This window comes from Myotis nattereri (assembly GCF_964212035.1).
Source record: "Myotis nattereri genome assembly, chromosome: 2".
Classification (NCBI taxonomy): Eukaryota; Metazoa; Chordata; class Mammalia; order Chiroptera; family Vespertilionidae; genus Myotis; species Myotis nattereri.
The window spans coordinates 29,089,133-29,116,750 of record NC_138076.1 but is presented as its reverse complement, the minus strand read 5'-3'; the positions used below and the strand labels follow the sequence as shown (position 1 = coordinate 29,116,750).

The following is a 27,618-nucleotide window of genomic DNA, read 5'->3' as shown; positions in this document are numbered from 1 at the left end:
CTCCAACAAGAACAGTAGAAATCCTATGACAGCATGTCCCAGATCAATGAGTGTTCTCATTTTTTGGTGGTGGTGAGATTTTTTATTTTATTTTCAGGCTTAAGCTCCTAGAAAGATATTTAAAGTTATCCCATTACAGGAGAGAGATGTGTTTCTAAGAGCCACGTGACTTAACATTTTCCAAATATGCAGCAAATTAATGTTATAATTCTATTATGTTATATAGAAGACTCTTATTATAGCTTCACTTGTTAATAGATTTTTCCCCCTACTTTATTGTGTTTTGTGATTACTTGCTGATATTAAAACATGCAAATAAATTTTGTTACATTTTAAAGTAATGCTGTTCCATTTCTAACATAAGAAAAATGATGGAAAGTAATTTTACTATTTGGATATTCTATTTACAAGTAGGCTGGTTTTTCTGACACTGTATCTTGTTTTTAAAGAATAACATTTGTTAAGTAGTCTTAATATCTACATTTTGGCTAGCAATATGATATCACAATTCCTATTAAGAGGCATGAATTTTAAACCACAAAAAAGTGCCAAGAAGAAAATTAAAACTACCCATGTTCCCGCCACCCAAAGAAGATTACTTTTTTTTTTAATATATTTTATTGATTTTTCACAGAGAGGAAGGGAGAGAGATAGAGAGTTAGAAACATCGATGAGAGAGAAACATCGATCAGCTGCCTCCTGCACACCTCCCACTGGGGATGTGCCCGCAACCAAGGCACATGCCCTTGACAGGAATTGAACCTGGGACCCTTCAGTCCGCAGGCCGACGCTCTGTCCACTGAGCCAAACCGGTTTCGGCAGAAGATTACTTTTGACAGTTTGATGGTCCCTTCTTTGTCTTAAATTTGTGTGAGATTATTATATGTTTTAGTTAACTTTTTTAATGTATATTTTCATATACTATGTACTTCAGTGAGTGTTAACAAATGTATACAATTGTATAACCACCACCACAATCACAAGATAGACAATTTCCATCCCTCCAAAAAGTTTCCTGAGGCCCCTTTGCATTCAGTCCTCTCCCCTGATTTCCAGTCCTTGGCAGTCACTGATTTGCTTTCTGTCCGTATATTTTGCCATTTCTAGAATCTCATCTAACTGGAACCATGAATTTCGCAATCTTTTATACCTGGCTTCTTTCACTTAGGATGGTGCGGGTGAGATTCATGGATACTGTGGCAGTAAATTGTTTCTTTGTTGCTGTGTGATAGGGATACCACAAAGATTACCGTTTCACCAGCTAATGCTCATTTAGGTTTCCAATATTTGGTTGTTATGAATAAAGCTGTTGTGAACATTAATGAATAAGTTGTTGTGTGAACATAGTCTCATTCCCCTTGGGTAAATATCTATAAGTAAGTTGTCAGAGTAATGTGGAAAGTGTATATATAACTTTATAAGACATTTCCTATTTTTCAAAATGGCTATAGCATTTTGCATATTTAGCAGCAGTGTATGAGAGTTCAAGTTGTTCCACATCCTTGCCAGCATTTGGTATTGTCTGTCTTTTCCATTTTAGCTATTCCAGTGGGTATGGAGTACAGTTTCATCGTGATTTAAATTTGTATTTCCCTAGTGATACTAAACATCTTTTTAGGTGACCATTTGCATTCTCTATACCTTCTTTAAATAAAGTTTGTGTTCAGATCTTTTGCTCATATTTTATGGGGTTGCTTATTTTGTATGAGTTTGTTATATGTTCTGCTTGAGTTTATTGTGTGTTCTGGGTACAAGTCCTATACTGGATATTTGCCTTACAAATAGTGCAGCTTGTCCTTTTTTGTTGTTGTTGTTGTTGTACAAGTCTATAATACATCATCTGTATATTGCATTGCGTGTTTACCACTCAAAGTCAAATATCCTTCTGTCACCATATATTTGACCCCCTTTACCATTCACTACCCTTCTGCTCCCCCCCACACACAACTTTTCCTTTGATTTTTCTCAATTATGTCTGTCAGAAAACAAGTTTTAAATTTTGAAGAAGTCTATGTATTAGTTTGGTCTTTTATGGATTGTGCTTTTAGTATCAATCTTAGAAACTTTGCCTAAACTAAGATCATAAAGATTTTATCTTGTATTTCCTTCTAGACATTTTAGGAATTTAGGTTTTATATTTAGGTCTATAATCTGTTTTGGGTGAGTTTTTGTATGTGTTGTGAGTTATAAATCTAAATTAAATGTCTTCCCTGTTCAGGGGTGGGGAATGTCCAACCCGAGGGCCAAATAAGGCCCACAAAATAATTTGGTCTGGCCCTCCCAAGGCATTAGGGGTAAGTTAATTAAATATTTGACCAAATATAGCAGGCTAATTTTTAAGTTGAGAATTTTGTGTGGCCTGAGAATGATTTTATAAATACCCAAATGGCTCTTGGCAGAAAAAAGGTTCCCCACCCCTGCTATTGAAGAGTCCTTTCCCCCATTGAACTGCTTTTGCTCCTTTGCCAAAAATCATTGTCGATATATGTTTGGGTATAATGAGTCTCAAAATTAGGAACGTTGGCCCTCCAAATTTATCCTTTTTCAAAGTTGTTTTGGTTATTCCAGGTCTCTTGTATTTCCATATGAATTTTAGAATCTGTTCATCAATTTCTACCATAAAGCCTACTAGAATTTTGATTGGGGATATGTCGATTTATAGATATGTGTGGGAAGAATTAATTCTGATGTCTTGACCATGTGGAGTCTGCCAATTGGTCACAAGGGACAGCTTTCTATTTAGGTCTTCCTTAATTTCAGCAATGTTTTCTAGTTGCAGTGTATAGGTCTTGTATATCTTATGTGAAATTGATTCCTTATTTTATGTATTTAATGTGTTATAAATGGTGGCATGATTTCATTTTCTGGTTCTTGCTAGTATGTAGAAATACAAATGATTTTTATATATTGATCTTGTATACTGCTATCTTGCTAACCTTATAGCTAGTAATTTTTTGTAGATCCCATCAGATTTTTTACATAGACAATCATGTCATCTGTAAATAGAGATAGTTTTACTTCTTCCTAATCTGCGTACCTTTTATTTCCTTTTCTTGCCTCATGGCACCATTTAGAACCTCTAGTATGGTTAAGAGAATTGGAAAAAAGCAGACATCCCTGTCTTGTTCCTGATCTTAGGAGGAAAGTGTTCAGTCTTTCATCAGTGAGTATGTTAACTGTGGGTTTTTTAAAATAGCCATTATTAGGTTAAAGAAGTTCCTTTCTATTCCTAGTTTGCTGAGAATTTTTGTCAAAAATACATGTTGGAGAGTGACAAATTCTGCAACTATTGAGGTGTTCAGATAATTTTTGTTGTTTTTTTTTATTACATTATTGATTTTTTTTAAATTTAAATCTTTATTGTTTAAAGTATTACATGAGTCTCCTTGATTGACCTCTCCCCAGCCACTCCCACCCCCCAGCACATGCCCTCGCCTCCCTACTGTGTCCATTGGTTATGCTCATATACGTTATTGATTTTTCAAATGTTAAACCAATCTTGTATTCCTGGGATAAATCCTACTTGGTCATGAGGTATTATCATTTTCATGTATTGTTGGATTCAGTTTGCTAACATTTTGTTAATTTTTGCATCTGTGATACCAAAGGATATTGGTGTGTTGTTTTCTATTCTCATAATGTCTTTAGTTTTGATATCAGAGTAATGCTGGCCTCATAAATGAGTTAGAAATGGTCCCTCCTTTTTATTTTCTAGAATAATTTTATAGAATTGGAGTTATTTCTTCCTTAAATACTTGAGAGAATTTCCCAGTGAAGCCATCTTGGCTTTTTTTGTGGAAAGATTTTCAACTACAAATTTCTTTAGTAGATAATAGAACTACTCAGGTTATCCATTTTTTCAAGTTCATTAAGCTTCTGCAGTGTCTAATCTGCTATTAATACCATTTGGTGTAATTTTCAAGTCATGAGTTGTTTTACTCTTTAGGTGTTCAATTTGAGTCATTACAGTATCTTTTCTGTCTCTATTTAACTTTTGAACACATAGAATATAATTGTAATACCTGTTTTATAGAATTCCTGGCCTGCAATTCTGTCATCTCTGTCAATTCTGGTTGCTTTTGATGGATTGAATTTCTCCCCTATAAGGGTTGTATTTTCCTTTGCATGTCTGATCATCTTTGATTGGGTATCTGACATTGTGAATTTTGACTCCTGTGGTATTTTTGTATTCCTATAAATGTTTTCCAGCTTTGTTCCAAACATAGTTAAATTATTGGAAACTGTTTGATCTTTTAAAGTCTTGCTTTTAAGATTTGTTAGGTAAGACTAGAGTAGTATTTTGTCTAGGGTTAACTGCCCCATCTACTGAGGCAAAACTTTCCTGAGTATACCCACTGTCCTGTGGTTTTCTAATCTGGCAAATGGGAAGGTGCCATTCCAGGCCCTGTGTGAGCACCAGACACTGTTGTCTAAACTTTTTTGGTGGTTCTTTCCCTGGCCTCAGCTATTTTCCTCACACATTTGTGCTGGTCAGTGCTCTGCTGAATACCCTTGAGGTCTCTGCACATATCCAAGCTCCACTCTGGCTGCATCTCTCCCCTCTGGGCTTCATCTTGCTGACTTGATCCTCAGCTCAGGGCACCTGCTCCGCAGCCTGGAAACTCTAGATCAGTGGTTCTCAACCTTCCTAATGCTGCGACCCTTTAATACAGTTCCTCATGTTGTGGTGACCCCCAATTTCATTGTTACAAATTGAACATAATTAAAGCATAGTGATTAATCACAAAAACAATATGTAATTATATATGTGTTTTCCGATGGTCTTAGGCGACCCCTGTGAAAGGGTCGTGCGACCCCCAAAGGGGTCATGACCCACAGTTTGAGAACCGCTGCACTAGATGCAGGAAGCAAGAGAGCAGTTGGGGTTTGTTTGTTTCCCGTCTTCCAGAGTTCACTGTCTTTCATAGCCCAATGTGCACTGCTTTGAAAAATTGCTGTTTTGTATATTTTGTGGGTTGGTGGGTTTTTTTGTTTGTTTGTTTGGTTGGTTGGTTGGTTGGTTATTTCAGGCAGAAGGGTTAGTCTGGTTTCTTTTTAAAATATATATATATATTTTTTATTATTATTGATTTCACAGGGAAAGGGAGTGGGGGGAGAGAGATAGAAACATCAATGATGAGAATCATTGATCCGCTGTCTCCTACACACACCCCTGCTGGGGATGGAGCCCACAACTTGGATATGTGCCCTGACCTGGAATCAAACCTTGACCTCCCAGTTCATAGATCAGTGTTCAACCACTGAACCACACTGACCGGGCTAGTCTAGTTTCTTTACTTCATCTTTACCAGAAGTAAGAGTCTTACCAGTGTCTAAACGCTCATAGGGTTTTAATTTAATAAAATATTATATCTTAGAGCGAGGGCTTATTATTCCTCCTTTCCTGGAGATTTGATTGTCTAGTATCACTTTCCTAGTAGAGGGACTTTGCCATACCTTTTACCCAGTGATATGTCTCATAATAGTCAGTATACATAGTATCATAAGTAGTGCTTTCAGAAGCCCTAAGTGTCCATGTGTGTGACTTATGATCCTCAGGACTGAGAATGCTTACCCCAAATGGCATCACACATTCCAGGGAATATCTCAGGAGGGCCCATGTGGGGATCAGTTGATCACCTTATGGAGGGGCATGTGCATAGGCAGACTCCTGATCACTCAGAGAGAAGTACTATTTCTATAGTGAGCTGCTCAGATCTTATGGAAGCAAATGGGTTAGAAACAGTAAGTGATGTCATTGTGAAATTATTGACCACTTGCATTATTCTGATCTCTGATAAAGTAGTCAGACAATGCATCTGCCCTGGTGTTTCAAAATAAAGTCTTAAATTTTTGCTGAGTTGGTGGGGTATATATTTTGTCAAAGACACTTACGTGAAAGTAACAATTCTCACCAACGTTTCATTTTTGTTTGTTAAGGAAGTTTTCAGGATGATTTTCAGGATGCAGAATCTCTTATGTTATGTTTTGATGTTGAATAGTTTCCTCAAAGTGAGGTCTAGTATCTCCTTGTCAAGGTCTCTTACCTGCCTGTCAGGGCATCCTCTCCCTCATACAGACACTTTAGGGCCTTCCTAGAAAGAGAAATAATTACCGTGTGTCTGTTGAAACTTGCCTATTGTTTGTTTGTTATTTTATTCTTGTCTGGTAAAGGAGATTGAAAGTCTGATGATGAAAAAGTAAACGCACATAACACCCATAGTAATTTTCCTTCTGTAATACAAGGAGGAGAATATTTTGAATGCGGAGACCTTTTCTGTTTGTTTTGGAAGACTTGAGTTTAAATTTGTAATCACTACTTGCTGAAGAAAGTATATTTGTGTGTCTTATGTATGTTTTCTTTTTCTTTTTTATTGATTTCAGAGAGGAAGGGAGAGGGAGAGAAAGATCAATGATGAGAGAGAATCATTGATTGGCTGCCTCCTGCATGCCCCGTACTGGGGATCGAGCCCACAACCCTGGCATGTGCCCTTGACTGGAATCGAACCCAGGACCTTTCTTTCTGCAGGCCGATTCACTATCCACTGAGCCAAACTAGCCAGGGCTGTCTGTATGTTTTAGCCCTACTTGTCGGCTTAATGAGACAACAAAAAACTGAAGATTACATTTTTAAGAAGGGTTTCAGAGGAAGGATACATGTTGATTTCAGACTAGTTTTGTTTGTTTGTCTTAATATGGAACGCTTCATGAATTTGCGTGTCATCCTTGTTCAGGGGCCATGCTAATGGCCCCTGGTTTTCCTCAAAGCTCTCATTCTATGGGACTTCCTCTCAAAATTTATCCCTTCACTCAGATTTTAGTCCTGATTTAGTTTTTACATTGTTAACTCATTTCTTAGAGGTAGGAAGCTGGAGGGGTAGAGCCCTTTAACAGCTTTTCCTTGTGTGGCAAGCTGGTAACTTAATAGGCCTGCTTTTGAGTCGGGTCCATCTTCACAACTGTTTATTGCTTAGCAAGGGACCATTGCTGTGGAGGGAAATTGTCCAATTCTGAACTACTCACATCACTAAGAACACTGTACTGGCCTCTTAACTGTGAAATGAAGAGTGTGAGTTTTGCCTTGTGCTCCAGCCAGCATATCTTTCGTTATGATAACGACCAGGGGTGTGGTTTCCCCAGGGGCAAGTGTTGTTTTTAATTTTTCCCCTTGCTCTACATAAATAACTCTTATACTTATCTGCTATTTCTCTTTATGGTTTTTCACTCCTTACCTGTGATATGTTTCACTCCTTTTTCTCGTCTCAACTTTCTAACCCTAAAAATCTTTACATAAAACAATCTTCCAGAATTGGTACACCCTGATTTCATAGTTCTTTTTACCCCAACGCTCGCTTTACTATCCTGTTTTGGTATTCCACACTTGAGGGGAAGCATTTTGTTTTAGCAGTAATGCGTGCACTTGGGAGTTAGGGTTTGACCCTAAAATAGACAAGCAGTGGACATTGATGTGCTTGTCTGTTTTGCTTTAATACACCCGTCTGTCCTAATACAATCAGCCATCTGAAGAACTCGGGCGCAGTGACATGACAGACATGATTAGAGAGCAGCTGTGATGTAAAAATTCAGACAAGTACAGTTTTCCCACTTGGCTAAGTTGATACAAGAAAAACATCTTTATCCTAATAAAAGTAGGCCCCAATTGCTACTGCTTCCCTACCTCCAGTTATTGGATTAAATTCTTTTCTCTACGATGGCTCTTTAAAAAGTGAACAGCAATAGCACCCAAATATGAAACACACAATACAGGTCAGATTCAGTACTCTGTATACCTAGAGAAAGCATCTAAACCTCAGAACATGACTAAATCTCCAAAACTAGTTTTAGGAAGGGAGGATTCCTGGGTTGTGCTGCTCCTTGTAACTACAGAAAAGTTTGCCACAATCCCTGCCAGTGTGGGTAGAGAGCAGGGCTGCCCTCTCTCTTCTAAGGTAATGAGGTGCCTGTAACATGAAGACACTAGCGGTGACTCAGCAAAAGACATGGAGAAATGACGGCACCCACAGCAAACCTGGGTCACCTCAGGGTTTGGCTAGTTGTTTTACGAGGTCTCCAGATTCTCAATTTTAAAAAGAAATAAATCTCAGGTGCTTCATGTTAAATAGTATGTGCCAAGAAAGACTCAGTTTGTTTGTTTTTTAGTATTATATCTTGTTATTGAGAATTAAATCCAAACAAGAGAGAAATTAGTATATATTGAAGTAGTATATCTCTTAAACCTATCATTTTTATTTCATAAGTAAAATGTGTAATGAAGTATATAAAATTATGAAAGGCTTCATTAGTGCTGCTAAGTTAATATACTTGGAAAAAGACTTAGAATATATTATAAACTTTTAACCAAAACTCACAATATTTATATAAGCTTCAAACAAGAATGTAGTTGCGCCGAAACCGGTATGGCTCAGTGGATAGAGCGTCAGCCTGCGGACTGAAGGGTCCCAGGTTTGATTCCTGTCAAGGGCATGTACCTGGGTTGCGGGCACGTCCCCAGTAGGAGATGTGCAGGAGGCAGCTGATCGATGTTTCTCTCTCATTGATGTTTCTAACTCTCTATCCCTCTCCCTTCCTCTCTGTAAAAAAATCAATAAAATATATTTAAAAAAAAAAAAAGAATGTAGTTGCAAGCAGTAGAAAATTATGTGTAGATAATTTAAATGACTTTTCCCAGAGTATAGAGGCTGAGGTATTCTTGTTCTAATAGTCTTTGGGCTCATACAACCTGTTCAAATGTATACCTTCCCCCTGCCCCTCCCACATACATTGCATTTTCTTATAGTGATTAAAGATAACATAGTTGTTTTCCTTGTCCTTTTTAAAAAACATTTAATTCTGGAATATAAAGTTCTTTTTAATTAAAGTATAGTTGATATACAATATTATTTTGGTTTTAGGTATACAACATAGTGATTTGACATGTATATACCTACAAAGTGATTACCTCAATAAGTCTCATAATCACCTGTCACTATACAAAATTATTGTGATATTCTTGACTGTATTCCTTATGCTGTGTTTTACATCCCTGTGACTTATACGTTTGTACCTCTTAATCCCCTTTACCTTTTTGCTCATTCCCCACCACCCGCAGCAACTATCAGTTTGTTCTTTGTACCTGTGAGCCTATTTTGTTTCTTCATTTGTTTATCCTTTTTAGATTCCATATATAAGTGAAATGATACAATATTTGTCTTTCTCTGACTTATTTCACCTAGCACAATACCCTCTAGATCCAGCCATGTTGTCACAAATGGCAAGATTTCATTCTTTTTTCAAGGTTGAATACTGTTCCTGTGTGTGTGTGTGTGTGTGTGTGTGTGTGTATCTCATTTCCATTGATTTTTAAAGAGGGGGTGAAGGAAGAAAGAGAAGCATTGATGTGGAAGAGACACATCAATTAGTTGCCTCCTGCATGTGCCCCAACGGGGGCTTGGGATTGAAGCTGCAACCCAGGTAGGTGCCCTTGACCCAGGAAGCGAACCCATGACCTTTTGGTGCTCGGTCCAGTGCTCTAATCACTGACCAACACTGGCTAAGGCTCTCACTTCCTCTTTATCCATTTATCTATCCATGGACCTAGGTTGCTTGCACATCATAGCTATTGTAAGTAATGCTGCAGTGAACATAGGGGTGCACATATTTTTTTCGAATTAGTGTTTTATTTCCTTCACATAAGCACCCAGAGTGAAATTTCTGAGTCCTTCTTTGTCTTTTGTTTGTAGCCCTTGTTGTAAAATCTATTCCAGGAAGGGCAATTCATTGACAAATTTAGGCTAGCTTGCTGCAAAGTGCTTCTATAGCATTGCTTTACTAGTGGTAATATGCCCTAAACCAGTTTTAACCAGGGGAGTGTTATCCTAGATTTTTTAAAGAAAATATATAAAGATATGACTACAAGTGATGGAATTAAAGACTTTGAGAAAAGATGTGAAAGATGTAAAAACACAATGTAGATAGAAATCCCTTATTTCAGTAGCAAGACAAAATGTAGGGGAAAGGTTGTTTTTATTGTTATTATGCAATTATTGTCATCATTCCACACTTTTTTTTTAATTAAATCTTTATTATTCAATTATTACATTTGTTCCTCTTTTTCCCCCCCATAACTCCCCTCCTCCCAGTTCCCACCCCACCCTCCGCCCTCACTCCCCACCCACTGTCCTCCATAGGTGCACGATCTTTGTCCAGTCTCTTCCCGCATCTCCCACACCCCTTTCCCCCCCCAAGAATAGTCAGTCCATTCCCTTTCTGTGTCCCTGATTCTGTTATAATCACCAGTTCATTCTGTTCACCAGATTATTTATTCAATTGATTCTTAGATTCACTTGTTGACAGATGCGTATTTGTTGTTCATAATTTGTATCTTTACCTTTATCTTCTTCTTCCTCTTCTTTTTTTTTTTTAAATATATTTTATTGATTTTTTACAGAGAGGAAGGGAGAGAGATAGAGAGTTAGAAACATCAATGAGAGAGAAACATCGATCAGCTGCCTCCTGCACATCTCCTACTGGGGATATGCCTGCAACCCAGGTACATGCCCTTGACCGGAATCGAACCTGGTTCCTTTCAGTCCGCAGGCCGACGCTCTATCCACTGAGCCAAACCAGTTTCGGCCTCTTCTTCCTCTTCTTAAAGGATACCTTTCAGCATTTCATATAATCCTGGTTTGGTGGTGATGAACTCCTTTAGCTTTTCCTTATCTGTGAAGCTCTTTATCTGACCTTCAGTTCTGAATGATAGCTTTGCTGGATAAAGTAATCTTGGTTGTAAGTTCTTGGCATTCATCACTTTGAATATTTCTTGCCACTCCCTTCTGGCCTGCAAAGTTTCTGTTGAGAAATCAGCTGACAGTCGTATGGGTATTCCCTTGTAGGTAACTGAGTTTCTTTCTCTTGCTGCTTTTAAGATTCTCTCTTTGTCTTTTGCTCTTGGCATTTTAATTATGATGTGTCTTGGTGTGGTCCTCTTTGGATTCCTTTTGTTTGGGGTTCTCTGTGCTTCCTGGACTTGTAAGTCTGTTTCTTTCACCAGGTAGGGGAAGTTTTCTGTCATTATTTCTTCAAATAGGTTTTCAATATCTTGCTCTCTCTCATCTTCTGACACCCCTATAATTCTGATGTTGTTATGCTTGAAGCTTTCCCAGAGGCTCCTTACACTATCTTTGTATTTTCGGATTCTTTTTTCATTTTGCTTTTCCGGTTGGGTGTGTTTTGCTTCTTCGCATTTCAAATCTTTGACTTGATTCTTGTGCTCCTCTGGTCTGCTGTTGGGAGTCTGTATAATATTCTTTATTTCAGTCAGTGTATGCTTAATTTCTAGTTGGTTCTTTATCACAACATCGAGGGTCTCATTGGATTTATTGAGGATCTCACTATATTTATCGGCGGTCTCACCAGTCTTTTCGAGGGCCTTACTAAATTTATCGGCGGCTTCTAGACAGTTCTTGAGAGACCTTAAAAGTGTGGTTTTGAACTCTATATCCTCCATTTCTGTCATTTGTGTCCTGTTTCTTTGTCTCCGCATTTTTTATGCTTTCTTGGTGCACCCCCTTGTGGTCTTTGTGCGCAGCCTTGTTGTAGTTAAGCCTTGATTATTGTAGGTAATACTGGGGGGGATTTGACCTCCAGGCCAACTGGCTGTGAGAATCAGCCTTGTCTGCAGTGGGAGAACTGTCCTCTAGGGAGGTGCTACTCTAGCCTTTGCCTGAGGCTATCCCGCAAATGCCTCTGTGCAGGGCGGGTCCCAGGGGATCAACAGAGCGGGCGGAGCAAGCAGTTATGGCTGCTCTCAGTCCTGTCCCCAGAGGCTCTGCCTCTCAGTGTCCCAGCAACTGCTGCAAACCTCGGAGAGAAAGCTGCCCTCGAGTTCCGACAGATGCCAGACAGTCCCACTTCTCCTGTTTGAGTCTGGGTCCCCAGAGACTCGCCTGGAACTGGAGCCCAGAGCCTGAGACTCCCTCCCGATTGAAAACGACCACTGCGCCCTCAGCCGCCAGCCCGCTCCGCACCCACCTCCGCACCTTTGTATTTTACTTCTGCACTGAGCCTCCTCGGTTTGCTTTTCTCTTTCCTTCTAGTTGTAGAATTTCCCCTCAGCCAGCCTTCCTGTGGTTCTGGGTGATGTCCGTTCAGTCTTTTAGTTGTATTTTTGAAGTGGTTGTTCGCAGCAGCAATCTCCGGTGTTTACCTATGCCATCATCTTGGTTTTTCTCCCATTCCACACTTTGTAAAAAGATTTTTTATTGACTTTTAGGGAGAGGGGTAAGAGAGAGAGAACCATCCATGTGAGAACTGAACATTGATTGGCTGCCTCCTGCACAACCCCTAGTGGAGATCAAGTTCACAACCAGGCATGTGTCCTGACTGGAATCAAACTGTCAACCTCTCAGTGCACAGGTCAACACCCAACCAACTGAGCCACACCTCAATAGGGCCCACATTCTCTTTTGACCCTTGTAAAAATGCATGTGTTTTACATGGTAGTAATTACTGTATTTCCTTAATTTAAGTTAATACGTACTAGGTGTATTGGTTAATAATGGCAGATTTTGTAATCAAAGAAAACACGATAATTTCAAGAGAAACATCAAAAGTGCTTTATTCAAAGTAATGTCCATCTCTAGCTACACATTTTCCCCTCTTTCAGGTAATTTGTAAATACCGTCCCAATAGAACTTTTCTTGTTTTGAGGCAAACCATTCAGAGACCCAATTTTCCACTTCTTCGTACGTTTTGAAGTGCTGCTCAGAAAGTGCATGTGCCATTGATGGGAACAAGTGGTAATCTGAAGGAGCAAGGTCTAGTGAATATGGCGGGTGGGTGAATACTTTCCAGGCAAGATCTTTTCAGGTGTCTTTAACTGGTTTTGAAGTGTGTGATGGTGTGTTATCATGAAGGAAAATTACTTTGCTGCTATTCTGGTCGTTTCGCAATCAAAGCGTGGTCCAAATTGATTATGTGTTGTCGGTAGCGATCAGTATTAATGGTTTCACCTGGTTTTAGAAGCTCATAATACACCACACCTTCCTGGAAGGTGCTCACTGAGAGTCTGGAGCAATGATTTCATACTCTCATTTCATATCATCCAATAAACTCACACATTCCTGTGGCTCCAGCCTCAGACTAATGAATTAAAACATCTAGAAACATTGCGAGATGCTCAAATAGGATACAGGTACACCAACTGGGATCCTAGGTGTCATGGGGCTGTCATAGGGTTGCTGTTGAGTCTGTGTTCAATATTAACTATTGTGAAGTATCTTTTTTACCAAACTCATACTGGGTTCCAGTGTTCCAACAGTAATTTCCCTAAAACCTAATAGTTTATTTGTAGATTACATAAATATGGGGGAGGAGGCTTCATGTAAATGATCACAGCTACATATAATTATGTAAGTGCCTCTGTTATGATTATAGCTATATATACAAATACGGTTGTTTTTAATAAAGAACTCACTTGTTATTCATAGTGAATAATTCATTTATTCCTTTTGTTTTTAGGCTGTTGAAAACCTCTGTTCTCATAAAGTTTCCCCAACGCTTTACAAGCAGCTCCGCCAGGTCTGTGAAGATCATGTCCAAGCACAAATTCTTCAGTTTAGAGAATATCCTTTTGTTGTCTCATGAAGTTTCTATTTGTTACCTAAATATTGTGAAACTGAACATTAATTAATAGGATAAAGAACTAATGGGTATCCTTAATATTTTTTAAATGGCTTTTTAAATTCCCTTTTATTTACAGAACAGAAACCTTAAATTTGCTTCATAGGACCCAATATAATAGATTTTCTTTAAGTAGAATTTATATCATTTTGCTAATCTGGTCAAAGCAAAACAGTGTCCTTTCATAGGATCTGGTTAAGTATTTAGGAAAAGTTCTAAAAAATGTCTTAAAGTCTGAGTTCTGTTATCCTTTATTCTTATAAAAACCCATCTGTGTTAGTTTTCTATGATATGTAACAAATTACCACAAACTTGGCTATGTAAACCAACACCCATTTGCCAGCTCATAAAGTATAGTCAAGAATAGTGGCTTAGCTCAGTGGGTTTTCTGCTCAGGGTCTCAGGCTGAAATCAAGGTGTCTCTGGTCCGGTGGTCAGCTCCTCTTCCAGACTCACAGATGTTGTCAGAATTCACTCAGTTACAGAACCGAGCCCCCTCTCAGTGCCCTGTGGCCACCCTTGGTTTCTTGTCACGAGGTCACCTCTCTGACAACATGGTTATTTGCTTCTTCTGGGTGATCCACAATCAAGGGGAGGAAGTTATAGGCAGGGGCAATGTAAATTTTTGCTACTAATTTTGCCATCTGTGACTATATGACTGCCAGGGAAACTCGGAGCTCCTTAGCATTTTGTAGACAGTTGCTTACCATCTGGCTTCCATCTAGTTCTCCAGCTCCCTTCCATTACTATAGCCAACCACATATCAGAAAGTGGACTTATAATTGAAGACAATCTACTTGTGACTGCACTTTTCTGGGCCTCTGTTTCTTCATTTGTGAAATTAGATAATTGGAGTGTACTTGTTTCTAGATTTTTTTTCAGCTGAAAGAATTTTTTTTTCCCTTCCATTGAGAAACTGAAGCATTTAGAGCTCATTGAAATCTCCCTTGGCAGTTTGCAGCAGTTCTGTTGTCTGGCATTGGGGCTCTTTATTAATCATGATGATGAAGTCCAGGTCCACAGTGAGATGTCTCAGTTTAGGATAATATTTGTAGTTCTCCCTTATAAATGGGTCAGTGATGTCAATTCTTGTTCTATTATATTGACATCTGTAAGTATACCTCTACCATATTAGCTGGCAAAGCTCTGTCCTAATAGTGACAACACTTTAGGCCTTTTGGAATCTGGCCAGTGTGTACCATGTCTCAGGGGGACCTGCTGGAGATACACTCAGCGCCTTGGTGCCACAGTTCTGGAATCCTGGGGACTGGGTCCTGGAACCCATGTTCAGGATGTTGGCATCTGAAAATTAGCCTGACTCCCAGGCTTGCTGGAAGTCATCAGCATATTCCCAAGCCTTCTCTCCAAGACAGGAACTTGCAAGAATGAGCTGATGTAACTTTGTCCTAATCCAGTTGTCCCAGATTACTTGAAGACTGCTTTTTTATTACCTGATCAAATTATCCTGCCAGTTAATCCTATCCTATGGATAACATGAATGTGTTCATTAACTCACTCATTCAACAAGTATTTCCTGTCTACTAGAAATTAGAAAAATGATTGCCATATCTAATTTCTACCCTCCAAGAAGTAACAACACTGTGATAGGTGCAAGGGAATTACCATATTTCCTAGATGCTGTACAAAGCCATGATTATAAGAATTACCATTTCATAAAAGAAGAAAGGAAAAAGAGACACACTATAGATGAAACGTGTGCCTTATTAATGTGAGGCATCGGAATTCAAAATGTTGAATGGTTAGAGTCAAGTACAGGAACTACAACACATGAAGCATTTGGGGCACAGCTTCCCAGAGGAAGTAACACTTGAATTGTATCTTAAAGGATGAGTAGGTTCTAGCCAGCTAGAGAGTGAAGAGGCATCGGAAAGCAGAGTATGAAAGGGTGTTCATGAAAACCTGGAGGAGTGTGATGTGATTATAACCTGGAAGAATTGGTGAAGTTTGAGGCTGTAATGCTAACTTGCAACTTGATTTGAATCTGTGTACACCATTAAGGATTTGAACTTAAATCTATGAGCATCTGAGAATCCTTACAGGTTATTAAAGCAAGAACCCAATGTATTTAGATTGTGTTTTAGGAAAATCATTTTGACAGAATGATGAAGTAGATTGACAGACCAGAGATAGTACACATTTATTAAATATTTACCACATAATGTTAGGTAATGTTAGGTCCTGAGAAAAGTAAACGTGAATGAAATGTGATTTTGGCCCTTCAGAACTTAAACTCCAATGGGATTGACAGAATCAGAAAGATACTCATTTACAAAGGAATGTAGTGAGGGTTTTAAAAGCTATTGGGATGTAAAGAAAGAACAGCCAGCCTGCCTGTGCAGGCAAGAGTATGGCATGGTGCATTAGGGATAGAGGTAGATGATGAGCGACAGTCCTGCCTTCAGAGTTTTGTTCTTGCTGAAAGTTATATAACCTATCCTGGTCTTAACAGTGGCCAAGTGTTAGTGCTGTTGCAAATGCCCAGATTCTCACTGGGCCAGGAATGTTCTAAGTTAAGCATATTCAGATGTCTCTTGCTCTGGGATATTCCAGTGTTTCATGTAACTCTACTTTCTAAGATTCAAGGATTGCTACCTACTGTATATTGATTGCATGCTGCTGTTTAGGCCAGCATAAAAATTCAGGGAGACTTCAGGAAGCCCATCAGAGGTTAAACAGATCAGGTACACAGGATGCCTGTGGAATTAAGTCATCTGCTGCTGTTCTCCTAGGTTACCATATCCATTCCTTTGTTAATATGTTTGATTAATTCTGCACTTTCAAAATAAGTTACCTGCTATTGGTGATATGCCTTTCCCCAACATAGAGGAAACTCCCTACACATGCACACCTCAGCCATAAGCAGCCTAGGCTGAAGCAAGCATCACACAGTATAGAAAGAAGTAATGCTGTGTACCTACACTTGATTCATGAGGAGTTCTAAAATAGCAAACTAGCCCTAGCTGGTTTGGGTCAGTGAATAGAGTATCGGCCTATGGACTGAAGCGTCCCGGGTTCGATTCCTGTCAGGAGCACATGCCCAGGTTGTGGGCTCAATCTCCAGTAGGGGGCATGCAGGAGGCAGCAGATCAATGATTCTCTCTCATCGATGTTTCTCCCTTCCTCTCTGAAATCAGTAAAAATATATTAATAATAAAATAAAATAGCAAACTGTCCTCAGAATCTAAATCTGTAAACAACTATAGACAGAAGTCACTTTTTCCTTCTCCTGATTCAGTTTTACAGCTGTACAGATTTTCTTAGTCACAGAAATGCTAATTAGCATGCGGCATCGGTGATCAGTCACACACAAAAACAGTGTAGTCCTCAGAACAGAAGGATGCATAAGGAAATGAAGTCTTTGCTGTTAGGGAAATCATGAAGCCGCACCATTCCCTCTAAACCTATCTGTAATCTGTGCTGATGACAGTAGGTTTTGAGCTTCTTTATATAAAGACCTTAAGCTTATACTTACTGGACTGGTGTGCAGTTAGCATGCATGGAGCATTTGCGGGCAGTAGACTAAGCTTCAAACATTTGCACAGCGCTCCAAGTTACAGGTACCCTCATAAGCCAGAAGGCCCAAGACCACATGGCATGTGAGTGGCCCCGGATTAGTGCTAGGATTCAGAGGTGAACATGACATAGCTCCTGCTGCCATGGGCTTTGTAGACTAATGAGGGAGGCAGTAATTAAATACTGTAGAATGTGAACTTGGGTAATTATTATGAAAAATAATGTTATTCTTAGCGATAATGACAAGGGGACCTAATTTAGGTGAGGGGTGTCGGGTGGTAAGTAACCACTGCTGGTCTGTGATGCGGGACCATTGTTATCTCCTGCTTTGTCCCCTGCTGCAAGGACAACTCAGGTGTCACTCTCTTTGCTGGGATTAGAAAAGCTGGATACCTGGTTTAGAAAATGTGGGCAAAAACAGGGCCTGCCACTTCTCTTCTCCAGGGTAACTACTATCCTTGTTGTTTTAGATCACTGTAATCGCAGATACATAGAGTTTTTTCCTTGGTATATTATGAGCATTTTGCCACTGGATTTTTTTGTTGTTATTTGAAGACTTGCCTAACTCACCCATAGTAGACCATATTGATTCTTCAACTAGGACTGGCTCTTCTCTGAAAAGATAAAAAGGATGGCTGTTGGAGAACCTCTCTGAAGAATAAACTGTTGACAAACCTCAGCATGCCTGTATGTCTTAAATCCTGAGAGTAATCATGTACAGCGTTGTGGCTACTGTTATAGCTTCAGGTCTGGAGTTGGTTTGGATATTTAGAAGAGTGGAGCTCAATAGATGCCTCACTGTGTGGTATTAGCCTACATTTCATACTTTTTCTACAGGAAATGGCAAAAAGTTATTAAAGATGTATATTGATTTTACCCAGCTCTTTAAAGAAAATATCTTTTGTTTAAGGAACCCCTCACATTGGACTTCCCTATCCTAACGAAACCCTGCACCAGATAGAGCTGTGCCTTGCTTAGTTGCAGCACCTGAGCCAACCAGTGGTGTCAGGTTGGCTGGTGTGGGTTTATCCCTGTGCAGCCTTGCAGACTGTCTGACTGGCAGCCTGTGGAAACCTGCCAGGGTGTCGACCACAGGGCAAGTGCCTCCTGTCCAGCACGGTGCCAGAGCTGCTGGGTCTCCATGGTGGCACCTGTCTAAATGTGCTTGTGACTGATTCTGTGTGTGTGTGTGTTTTCAGACAGTCTGAAAACAGAGTTCTTCCAGGATGACTTGTTAACCATTGACATATTAGGTCTTTGCTATGACTGACTATTTTTAATGTATTGGCAAAGCCTCAAGAGAAATTAAGATTTGGCCAGGACCACTGTGGTTGTGGTCAGCTACCCTTACGGGTGTGACAAGGATTCAGATGTGCCCGTCAGTCCATCCACTGCTCTCCAGATCACCTGTCCCCTTCCTAAAGTCCTGGCTGGTGTCCTATCCTCTGCTGGCTACCCCTCCCGCTGTCAGACCTTCACCCTCTGAAGACTTCCAATGACTATCTGATTTTACATGTCACACTCTAGCTGGTATGTTTTTTCTCCTCACTACATGCTAAGAATTTTATGTGTAACCTCACAATAGCTCTCAGGAATGTGTTCTCCACATGGAGGCACTAAGGCCTAGGGAAGTTCATCATTTGTCCAGTGTCATAGAGCTGAGAAGTGTAGAGCTGGACTGATGCCCAGGAAACCTGTGTCCTTCCACTTCAACAAGCTGTTTTTGTTCATCTGTTAGAGTATTAAATGAGCACAAGTATGAAAAGTGCTTTGTAAACTATCAATTAGTATGCAGACATTTATAATTCATGGTCTTTGCAAAAACCTGTGAAGGCCGTACTCAAGGCACTTATCCATGGTTTGCTCTAGGGACCAGCATTCAGGTCCCCCCCCCCCCCCCCCCCCCCCTATGAACAGCATTTTGAGTGTCTCTTGGAAAACATACTCCAGGAGTCAAGCTGAGAGTGTTCCTACTTTGGTGTGCGAATGTGACTTGTCAGTTTTCATTGTGACTAGAGGTTAAAGTTAAACCTTAGCAATTTCCCTGTGGCTGCCAATCCCTCAGTGCTATTAATAATAGACCTGCTTCCTCTCCACTGGGACAGGGTCTCCTGGAGCTCAGGTACAGATTAGGTCATGTTCTGCCCTTTGTGGGGTAGGGCCTTTGGTTCCGTCGCCCAGGCCCAGGAAGCCTCTGACCTGGTGGTTCTCTTCAGCTGGCAGGGCTCTGAAAGTAATAAGGCAGTAAAGTGCTGCCAGCAGGAAGGGAAACCGGAAAGGAGGGGAGGTGAAAAATGAAAAACGGGGGAGTGCAGTCAGGGATAATGACAGCTAAGTTATGAGATGTGGAAATTAGAAAAACTGCGTTTATGGTTTTTGAACTTTGGCTCTGGTAGTATTCTAATTATTAACTGATATGTATGTAGTATTCTGTGGTGAAGAGAGCTGAAGTTAAAATTGCAATAAATTGCCCAAGATTTCTAAAGTTTTCCTTAGCAGGTCTGCACAGACTCACTAGATAGTGTTTTGTTTTTAAAGAAGATTAACACATGCTGGCAAGATCACTGCAGACAAATGGTAAGCATATTGACTTTTCTATTAATGCTAGTTTTATATATGGTGCACTCTCCCCGACTCTTCATCAGTACTGCTTTTTATGTCAGATGTCGTTTCCCCTTTGGTCTTTGTCTGCCTCTGGTTTAGTTAGACATTTTAGTAGCTGGGAGTATGTGTCCTCTTTTAATCCAGCTATCTTTTGTTGTTGTTATTTCTTTTTTTTTTTCCTTTTTTTCATCAAAGCACCAGTCTCATCCATCTTCCCTCACCTAACTAAGGTAGAAGGGCCAGAATGTGAGCTTAAATAGGGAAGTTCTGTTCAAGATTCTCTTTGGGGTCAAATACTGCTCTCCAGCTCCAACGTAGTTGGACAACAGAGGAGAGAAAATCGGAGAAGGTGAACTCTGCTCTTCCAGAACAGCTGGCTGCTAAGTTGGCCTTCAGCCCAACCTGACAGATGATAGCTCACAGTACTCATAACTCCTGAATGGGTCGATAAGTTTTTCCTTAATCCCAGCTTATGACCGATAAGTCTGAATTCCAGAACTTTACTATAACTAAACATCCAAAATCTTAGACTTTATAGATGTATTGATTCTGATTTGATTTTATGTATATGAGTTTTTAGTGTGACCAGGCTGTTTATTATGTAAGTGAGAGAAAAGATAGTATCAATGGCTTTCCTAAGTAGGTTGAATTCTTTTGTTTCCTAAATGAAGTAAGTAGGGGTTAATGAATGTGTGTCTGTTCTGGGCCAGGCACCTGGTAGATGGTAGAAATAGATAAAAGTCTGTTGGAAAGGTTTTGCTTACGTGTGTAAGTGAACCTCTACAATAGTCTGGTAAGTTCCGTGATGGGAGAATTACAGGGTTACAGCATGCATGCTAGCACGGCAAAGGGAGCGGCTGCATCCTCCTCGCTCTGCTTGCAGAGTACAGTCCAATACATACACTGGCCAAGAGCCTCATTCTAATGTAACAAGAACTAATTGTTTAGAAAGCTTAGAGCATATCCCCAGTCTAATGAGATTTATCACATGTTAGGAAATAACCAAATTTCAAAGGTATCCTTTAGGCTAAATGCTTTAAATCCCTGCAATCGGATTTTCTGGATAAAGGCGATGAAAAACAAACATGGGGGGGGTGGATAACTCATAAGGGTCTTGATGGAAAACATCTTTCATCAAGAAACAGTTATTAGATTTGAGGTACCTAGCATAATGATAATACAAATGGCCTAATCTTGAATATTTTGTTAGTAAGATACGTAAATAAAGTAAGTTCTTTTCTAATTTCCAGATCATGATCAGAAGTATTTTCCTGTTTTTGGATCGCACTTACGTACTTCAGAATTCCATGCTTCCTTCCATCTGGTGAGTGTTCTAGTCAGTATAGCTGTATCTGCTGCTGTGCCTGAAACCACACGTTTGACTTGTCTTGTGCTGGTTAATTTGATGGCATATGTAGTCATCTGTCTGTGATCCTTTATGTCAGCCTAAATCTCTAGTGTACACATCTAGGCCTAGAGCCGTGGTCGGCAAACTGCGACTCGCGAGCCACATGCGGCTCTTTCGCCCCTTGAGTGTGGCTCTTCCTAAGCCTTAGGAGTACCCTAATTAAGTTAATAACAGTGTACCTACCTATATAGTTTAAGTTTAAAAAATTTGGCTCTCAAAAGAAATTTTAATCGTTGTACTGTTGATATTTGGCTCTGTTGACTAATGAGTTTACCAACCACTGGCCTAGAGCATCTCCATCACCAGTGAAGGTGACAGGGTGAAGATGGGGCAGGCCGAGTTAGGGGAGCAAATTCTAGCATGTCCCCCAGCTTGCACTGAATGTCCCAGCAGAGGCATCAGGCAAGCATGGAAGTACTATATGAAGCCACGTTTCTGTAACAGCTGTGGACTTCAGGATCTCTGGAGCCAGTGATCACACACATCTCACCTCTGCTATGAGGGAGAAGAACTCAGTTATACTCTCTCTGATGGCTGGTGTTTGACTTGGCATGGCTCTCTCCAGTGGTCTGGTGAAACCGTGAGAAAGACTACAACTGCAGGCGAAGTTATGAGCCCTGAACCCGTGTGCCACCGCTCTCCCCCCCCCCCCCACACACACACACACACACATCAAAACCTCCATCTTACTGACTATCCAAGGCCACTGGGGCCTAGTTTTATTTAGGATATTGAGGTCTGTCATTTCAGTCTGTTCATCATACATCATCTTTCAAAGATGAAAGATGGTATAAATATTGTCCCTAGTCACTGACTTCCACAGCCTTTGCTAATGTGTTTCACCTCTCTGCCCACCTGCCCTAAGTCTCCCCAGAGTTGCCTCCAAGAAGCCCTAACTGACATTAACAAAAGCCTGCCCTTAATCCCATCCTTGGGTTCTTCCTTTGTTGATGCAGAAGTTCCTTCTCCCATTGAGAATTGATGTACTTTCTCATTACCTTTAAACCTGAGTTCTTTTTAAAAAATTGCTTTCTTTTCCAACTTCTCACCATCTTTTCACCTTAACCCTAAACAATGTGGTTTCTCCTTTCACCACATGGAAACTGCTCTTGCCTTAGACGTCAGTGATCTCTTGGTTACCAGATCCCATAGTCACTTTTTTTCCCTCTTTCTTTTATACTAGAAGCCCCGTGCACAAGATTCATGCACTTGGGGGAGGGGCATGGGGGACAGGTCCCTCAGCCCAGCCTGTGTCCTCTTGCAGTCTGGGACCCCTTGGGGGATGTTCACCTGCCAGCTTAGGCTCTATCCTCCTGTAAATCTGGCCTAAGCCAGCAGTCGGACATCCCTCTTACAGTCCTGGGCTCTAGCTGTCCATGACCCCTTGCTCCTTACTGCCCGCCTACAGCGAAGGCGGGAGTGGCTCCCGCCACTGCCGCTGCACTTGCCAGCCATGAGCCCAGCTTTGGCTGAGCGGCGCTCCCCCTGTGAGAGCGCACTGACCACCAGGGGGCTGCTCCTGCATTGAGCATCTGCCCCCTGGTGGTCAGTGCGAGTCATGCTACCAGTCATTCCTCCATTAGGTCGATTTGCATATTAGGTTTTCATTATATAGGATAACCTGACATCTGTATAGCTTTAGACACTATTGAAACTCTCCCCTTCCTTAATACTCCTTTCCCCCTTTGTTCCTCTGACTTCTACATTTCTCATGCTAGATATCCACGCATGTCTGCAATAAGGCAGACAATGCACAGAAAAGATAGCCTTTATTCAGAGAAATGATAAGGATGGTAAAACTGATAACAGCAAATTGCATAGCTTCTACTCTGTACAAAGCCCTGTTCTAAGTTCTTCAACATCTACTAATTCACTTAATCCTTAGAACAGCTCTATAAAGAATGACTCTTATTGTCTCCATGTTATATGTGGAGAAACAGAAGCACAGAGTTCAAATAACTTGCTATACCTGGGTTGTCAGGTTACCCAGCCTGAATTCTTAATTTATAAATGTAGTTTATAACATAGGCTATGAACGTTGCTTATAGTATAAAGTATACCATACCACACTCAGTCCACTGCAACAGGCAGAAAAACTGAGCACGATAGTACAGTACAAGAATCACGGTGAGGTGTGGGAGACTCCCTGGGAAAGACAAGAGAGGAGTGGCACGCCTGGGCCCAGTCTCTGCAGAATGAGCAGGAGTGGTTAGGTAGCTAACCTAACCAAAGAGGCAATAGAGGAAAGAAGTCCACTCTGATGACAGGACAGCAGCATGCCCAGAACGTGTGAGAATCAGAGAGATGAAGCTGATGAGATGCCCTGGCAGATGTTGGTGGGCTGCTCCTGAAGCCTTAAACTGAGATTTAGATTTTAGGAAGAAGATTCTAGCGGACTGATAACTTCCTATGCACTGGGTACCTGCCTGGCCCAATGTGAATTATTTCACAGATGTACAACAATTCACGTGATCTCCATTTAGTGTTAAGGAAGGACAGGCACAGAGAGGTTAAGTTCCTTGCCTCAGAGTCACAGCAAGCATCGGGGGAGGGTTGGTAAGGGGAGGGCAAATTCAAGCCCATGTGACTGGCTTGAGCCCACATGCTGCCCACTGGGCTTTACTGCTCTGTCTTTGAAATTCATGGAAGACTGATCTGCAGCTCCTTCAGGGAACAGGACAAGGCCATTGTGATTATGATACACAGTGAAGGAGGAGAAGGTTCTCCAACACAGACAGGGCTCCCTAGAACGCACGCCCACCCAGCATATGTAGTGCTTGTTGCTATTACCACTCACCATTAGTACCACTGCTGCCACACCATCACCACCACTGCTCACTACTCTCTCCTCAACACCGTCACCACCACCACCACTACTCACCGTTAGTACTACCCACCACCACCACTGCCCCTGAGCTGCCCATTCAGGAGACCTGGCTGGGCTCAGGGATCTGAACTTTGGCCTCCTCTGTATTTGGCACCTAGGGGATTTGGAGAGGTGTTTTGGCAAAGCATAGAGTCCTTTTGTTATCACATGGTTTTTGTGGATAGTAGCTGACAGCTAAATTTCCTCCTAAATTCCTCAGGCAGTGAGCTGAAGAAGTATGATGGACTCTTAAAGTCATATTTTAATGTCAGTTCGCCCATTGAAAGGGCCAAATAAAGGAGAGAATGAAGTGTCAGAGAGGAATAGCTCTGTAGAGGGAACAGAGATGGAAAAGGAAAGGACATGGAGGGGCTGATTAGGGCAGTGGAGCAGGGTAGGTTCCTAAAGCCTTGAGCATCTCTGATCATGCCCAGGAAGAATGGTGTGAATTGCGGGCTGAGGATAGCAGGTTTTTGCAAGATACTTTCAATGACATGTCTGACCTAGTAATGCCTCAACATTCCTCATGTAACAGTTGCCTGACCCACTCCAGGAAAACATAACAGTCTTGATAAAGAAGGAAGTACAAGGCACAGTTAGACTGGCCCAAAATGAAAATTAAAAAATCTTGACACTTGGATTTAGAGAATTAGCAAATGAACAGACTTTGGATGATATAATGTAGCTAGAGCTTCACGTAAAATTTCTATAAAGTGAAACTAAAATATAGTTTATTTTTTTATTGTTTGTTCAGGGATATGGGATTAGAACTATTTAGAAACCATATTATTAGTGATAAAATGGTTCAGAGTAAAACTATTGATGGAATTCTGCTATTGATTGAACAAGAAAGAAATGGTGAAGCTGTTGACCGAAGCTTATTGCGAAGTCTGCTGAGTATGCTCTCTGATCTTCAGGTAAACATCTTATTGTTCTAAATTTACGAGTAACTTTTCAGTGTATAAGAAAAAAATTGGATTCCTGCCTAACTACTTACACCAAAATAAATGGACATATCAAAGATTTAAGTGCAAAAAATGAAATCACAGAAGTATTTATTGAAAATATGGCTTTTTTTTTTAACCACTAGAAGGAGAATGACTTGGGCTAATACCACACCAAGAGCTACAGTAGGAAAGACCCCTTACAACATGGACCCAATACAGCCTAGATAAAGGACAAGGGCCTGGTGGCACTCAGAGGAAAGCAGTAAAAGTGGTCTAGGCTGCCCCCGTCAGCTGAGTAGAGGTCAGCCAGCCAGGAATCAGCTGACCAAGGTCAGCTAAGCAGAAGTCAGCTATGCCTCTGGGGTCAGCTACATAGGAGGCAGCTGAGCTGGCCTGAGACGCTTCAGTGAAGGAATTAGTGCAGGTCACAGTGGCCTTGCACCCTCAAAATTTGGGGTACATCAACACTTCAAAAGGTAGTTTTGTTTACTGTAATTGTTCATTAACTCTGCTCATTTCTTAGGTATATAAAGATTCGTTTGAACTGAAATTTTTGGAAGAAACTAATTGTTTATATGCTGCAGAAGGCCAAAGGTTAATGCAAGAAAGAGAGGTGAGACAATGAAGTGTTTCTGAATTGCCTTATTTCATTTTTATAGATGTGCATCTAAGTGTAATTTCTAAATGTTTGTCTTTTTACACATGCAAACATTTTATTGAAAATTTTTTGAAATCTATAATCTAGCTGAAATCCCCAGTAATGAGCTTCATTCTTATTATAGTAAGGATTTAACTTCCTGTAGAAACATTTTTGCCCTCCTTCCAAATAATAATAGTAATAATAATAATAATAATAATAATAATAAAAAGCTAGTAAGATAGCTTCTGAAGGAAGTATATAAAGGAACTCAAGTTGAAGCAAGAGGTAAATCTTAAATATGAAATCTAACACATGAAAAAATTACCCAAAAAAACGTATGAAAGACGTAGTGATATGAACCCAAAAAAACTTGACAGCCAGTTTTGCAGGTGTTACAGCACAGTCCTGGAGGAAGTCCCTGGGGACCGTCACCTAAATGTTACTTGTTACTGTGCAGGATGAAACCGGCCATTGGTTTCTTCGTCCTAGTTTTAAAGAGAGAGTTTCGCATCAAATACCAGACCTGGCTGCTGCCACTAGATCAGAACCCCACAGACCTGTGTTGTGGGCCTTTCTTGTGCTGTCATATGACAGCAGGGAGACCCTGTGTCCCTGGAAATGGTGTGCATTTTGAGATCTTCTGCAACCATGCTGTTTAGTGTCCACAAATGACAACCAGTTTGTTGCATAGTTTTTGCTGACACTCTTTGTATGTGGGCCAGGGGGTGTCATTAGGCTCTATAACCTCTGACCCAGGTGCTGCTGCTCATCTGTCTGTGGGGCCCCAGGGATGGAGAGTCCTATGGCATCAACCACAGGACTGCACTGTGAACAGTGCATAACAATGCAGTCCTGCCTTAGCCCTGCTTCTAGAGGTTAAGTTTCATCTCCACAATTGAGTTTAAGGAAACTTCTGTGTATCCCACCTGCCCTGCATACACTTCCCACTTTACCACCCCACCCCCATTAATCTGTGTTAATATTTGGCTTGAAATATTCTGCTTTTAAATAAAAATTTGTAAAGAAAACAATATTCCAGTTTCTTCAAGAATCTTTTTGTTACTGATGTGTTTAAATATTTTGTTTGGAAGGTTCCAGAATATCTTAACCATGTAAGTAAACGTTTAGAGGAAGAAGGAGACCGAGTAATCACGTATTTAGACCACAGTACACAGTAAGTACTATTCATTTATTTAGTTTTTGCAATTCGATCATAGGTGAAACCTTTTCCTGGCTGGTTTTTTAATAATTAACCTGCTTATTATTAAGGTTTGTAGCAAGATACTCAACAAAGACTTTTATCCTTCCTTGACTTGACCACTGGCAAGATCTGACACTACATAAACAAAGCACTTAATTTATCTGACAAGTACTGAGTAATCACAAATAATACAAAATGTGCTAAGAGCAAAGATACTCCCAGATAGTACTGAATAAGTCTACAAAGATACTATTTATATCTTTGTATCACAATGCAGTACCACTTAGTACCCACCAGGATGTCTGTAATACAAAAAGGCAAGCAGTCAAAAGCACTGGTGAGGGTGTGGAGAAATTAGAACCCTCATGCATAATTGGTAGGAATGTAAAATGTGGCAACCACTGTGGAAAACAATTTGGTATTTCCTCAAAATGTTAAACAGTTACCATATGTTTCTCCAATACACCAGTTCTCCTAAATATATAAAGAAATGAAAACGCATCCATACAAAACTTGTACACAAATGTCCATGCAGCATTATTTTTTTTGTTTGTTTTTAATATATTTTTATTGATTTCAGAGAGGGAGAGAGAGAGAGATAGAAACATCAATGATGAGAATCACTGATAAGCTGCCTCCTGCACACCCCCTACAGGGGATCGAGCCCACAACTCAGGCATTTGTCCTGACCAGGAATTGAACTGTGACCTCCTGGTTCAACCACTGAGCCATTATTAT

General features: G+C 40.4%; 1 protein-coding gene across 1 annotated transcript in view; it reads left to right on the top strand.

The window, feature by feature from the left end:
- Positions 1–27,618, top strand: part of CUL4A (cullin 4A) — a gene marked incomplete at its 5' end in the record, with an annotated part of 66,289 nt that overhangs the window by 1,518 nt on the left and 37,153 nt on the right. The window contains 6 exons of the mRNA XM_081085054.1: positions 13,519–13,624; positions 19,724–19,791; positions 21,069–21,142; positions 24,847–25,009; positions 25,563–25,652; positions 26,771–26,853. Coding sequence (XP_080941180.1) covers positions 13,519–13,624; positions 19,724–19,791; positions 21,069–21,142; positions 24,847–25,009; positions 25,563–25,652; positions 26,771–26,853 — 584 coding nt within the window. The remainder of the gene's footprint in view (positions 1–13,518; positions 13,625–19,723; positions 19,792–21,068; positions 21,143–24,846; positions 25,010–25,562; positions 25,653–26,770; positions 26,854–27,618) is intronic.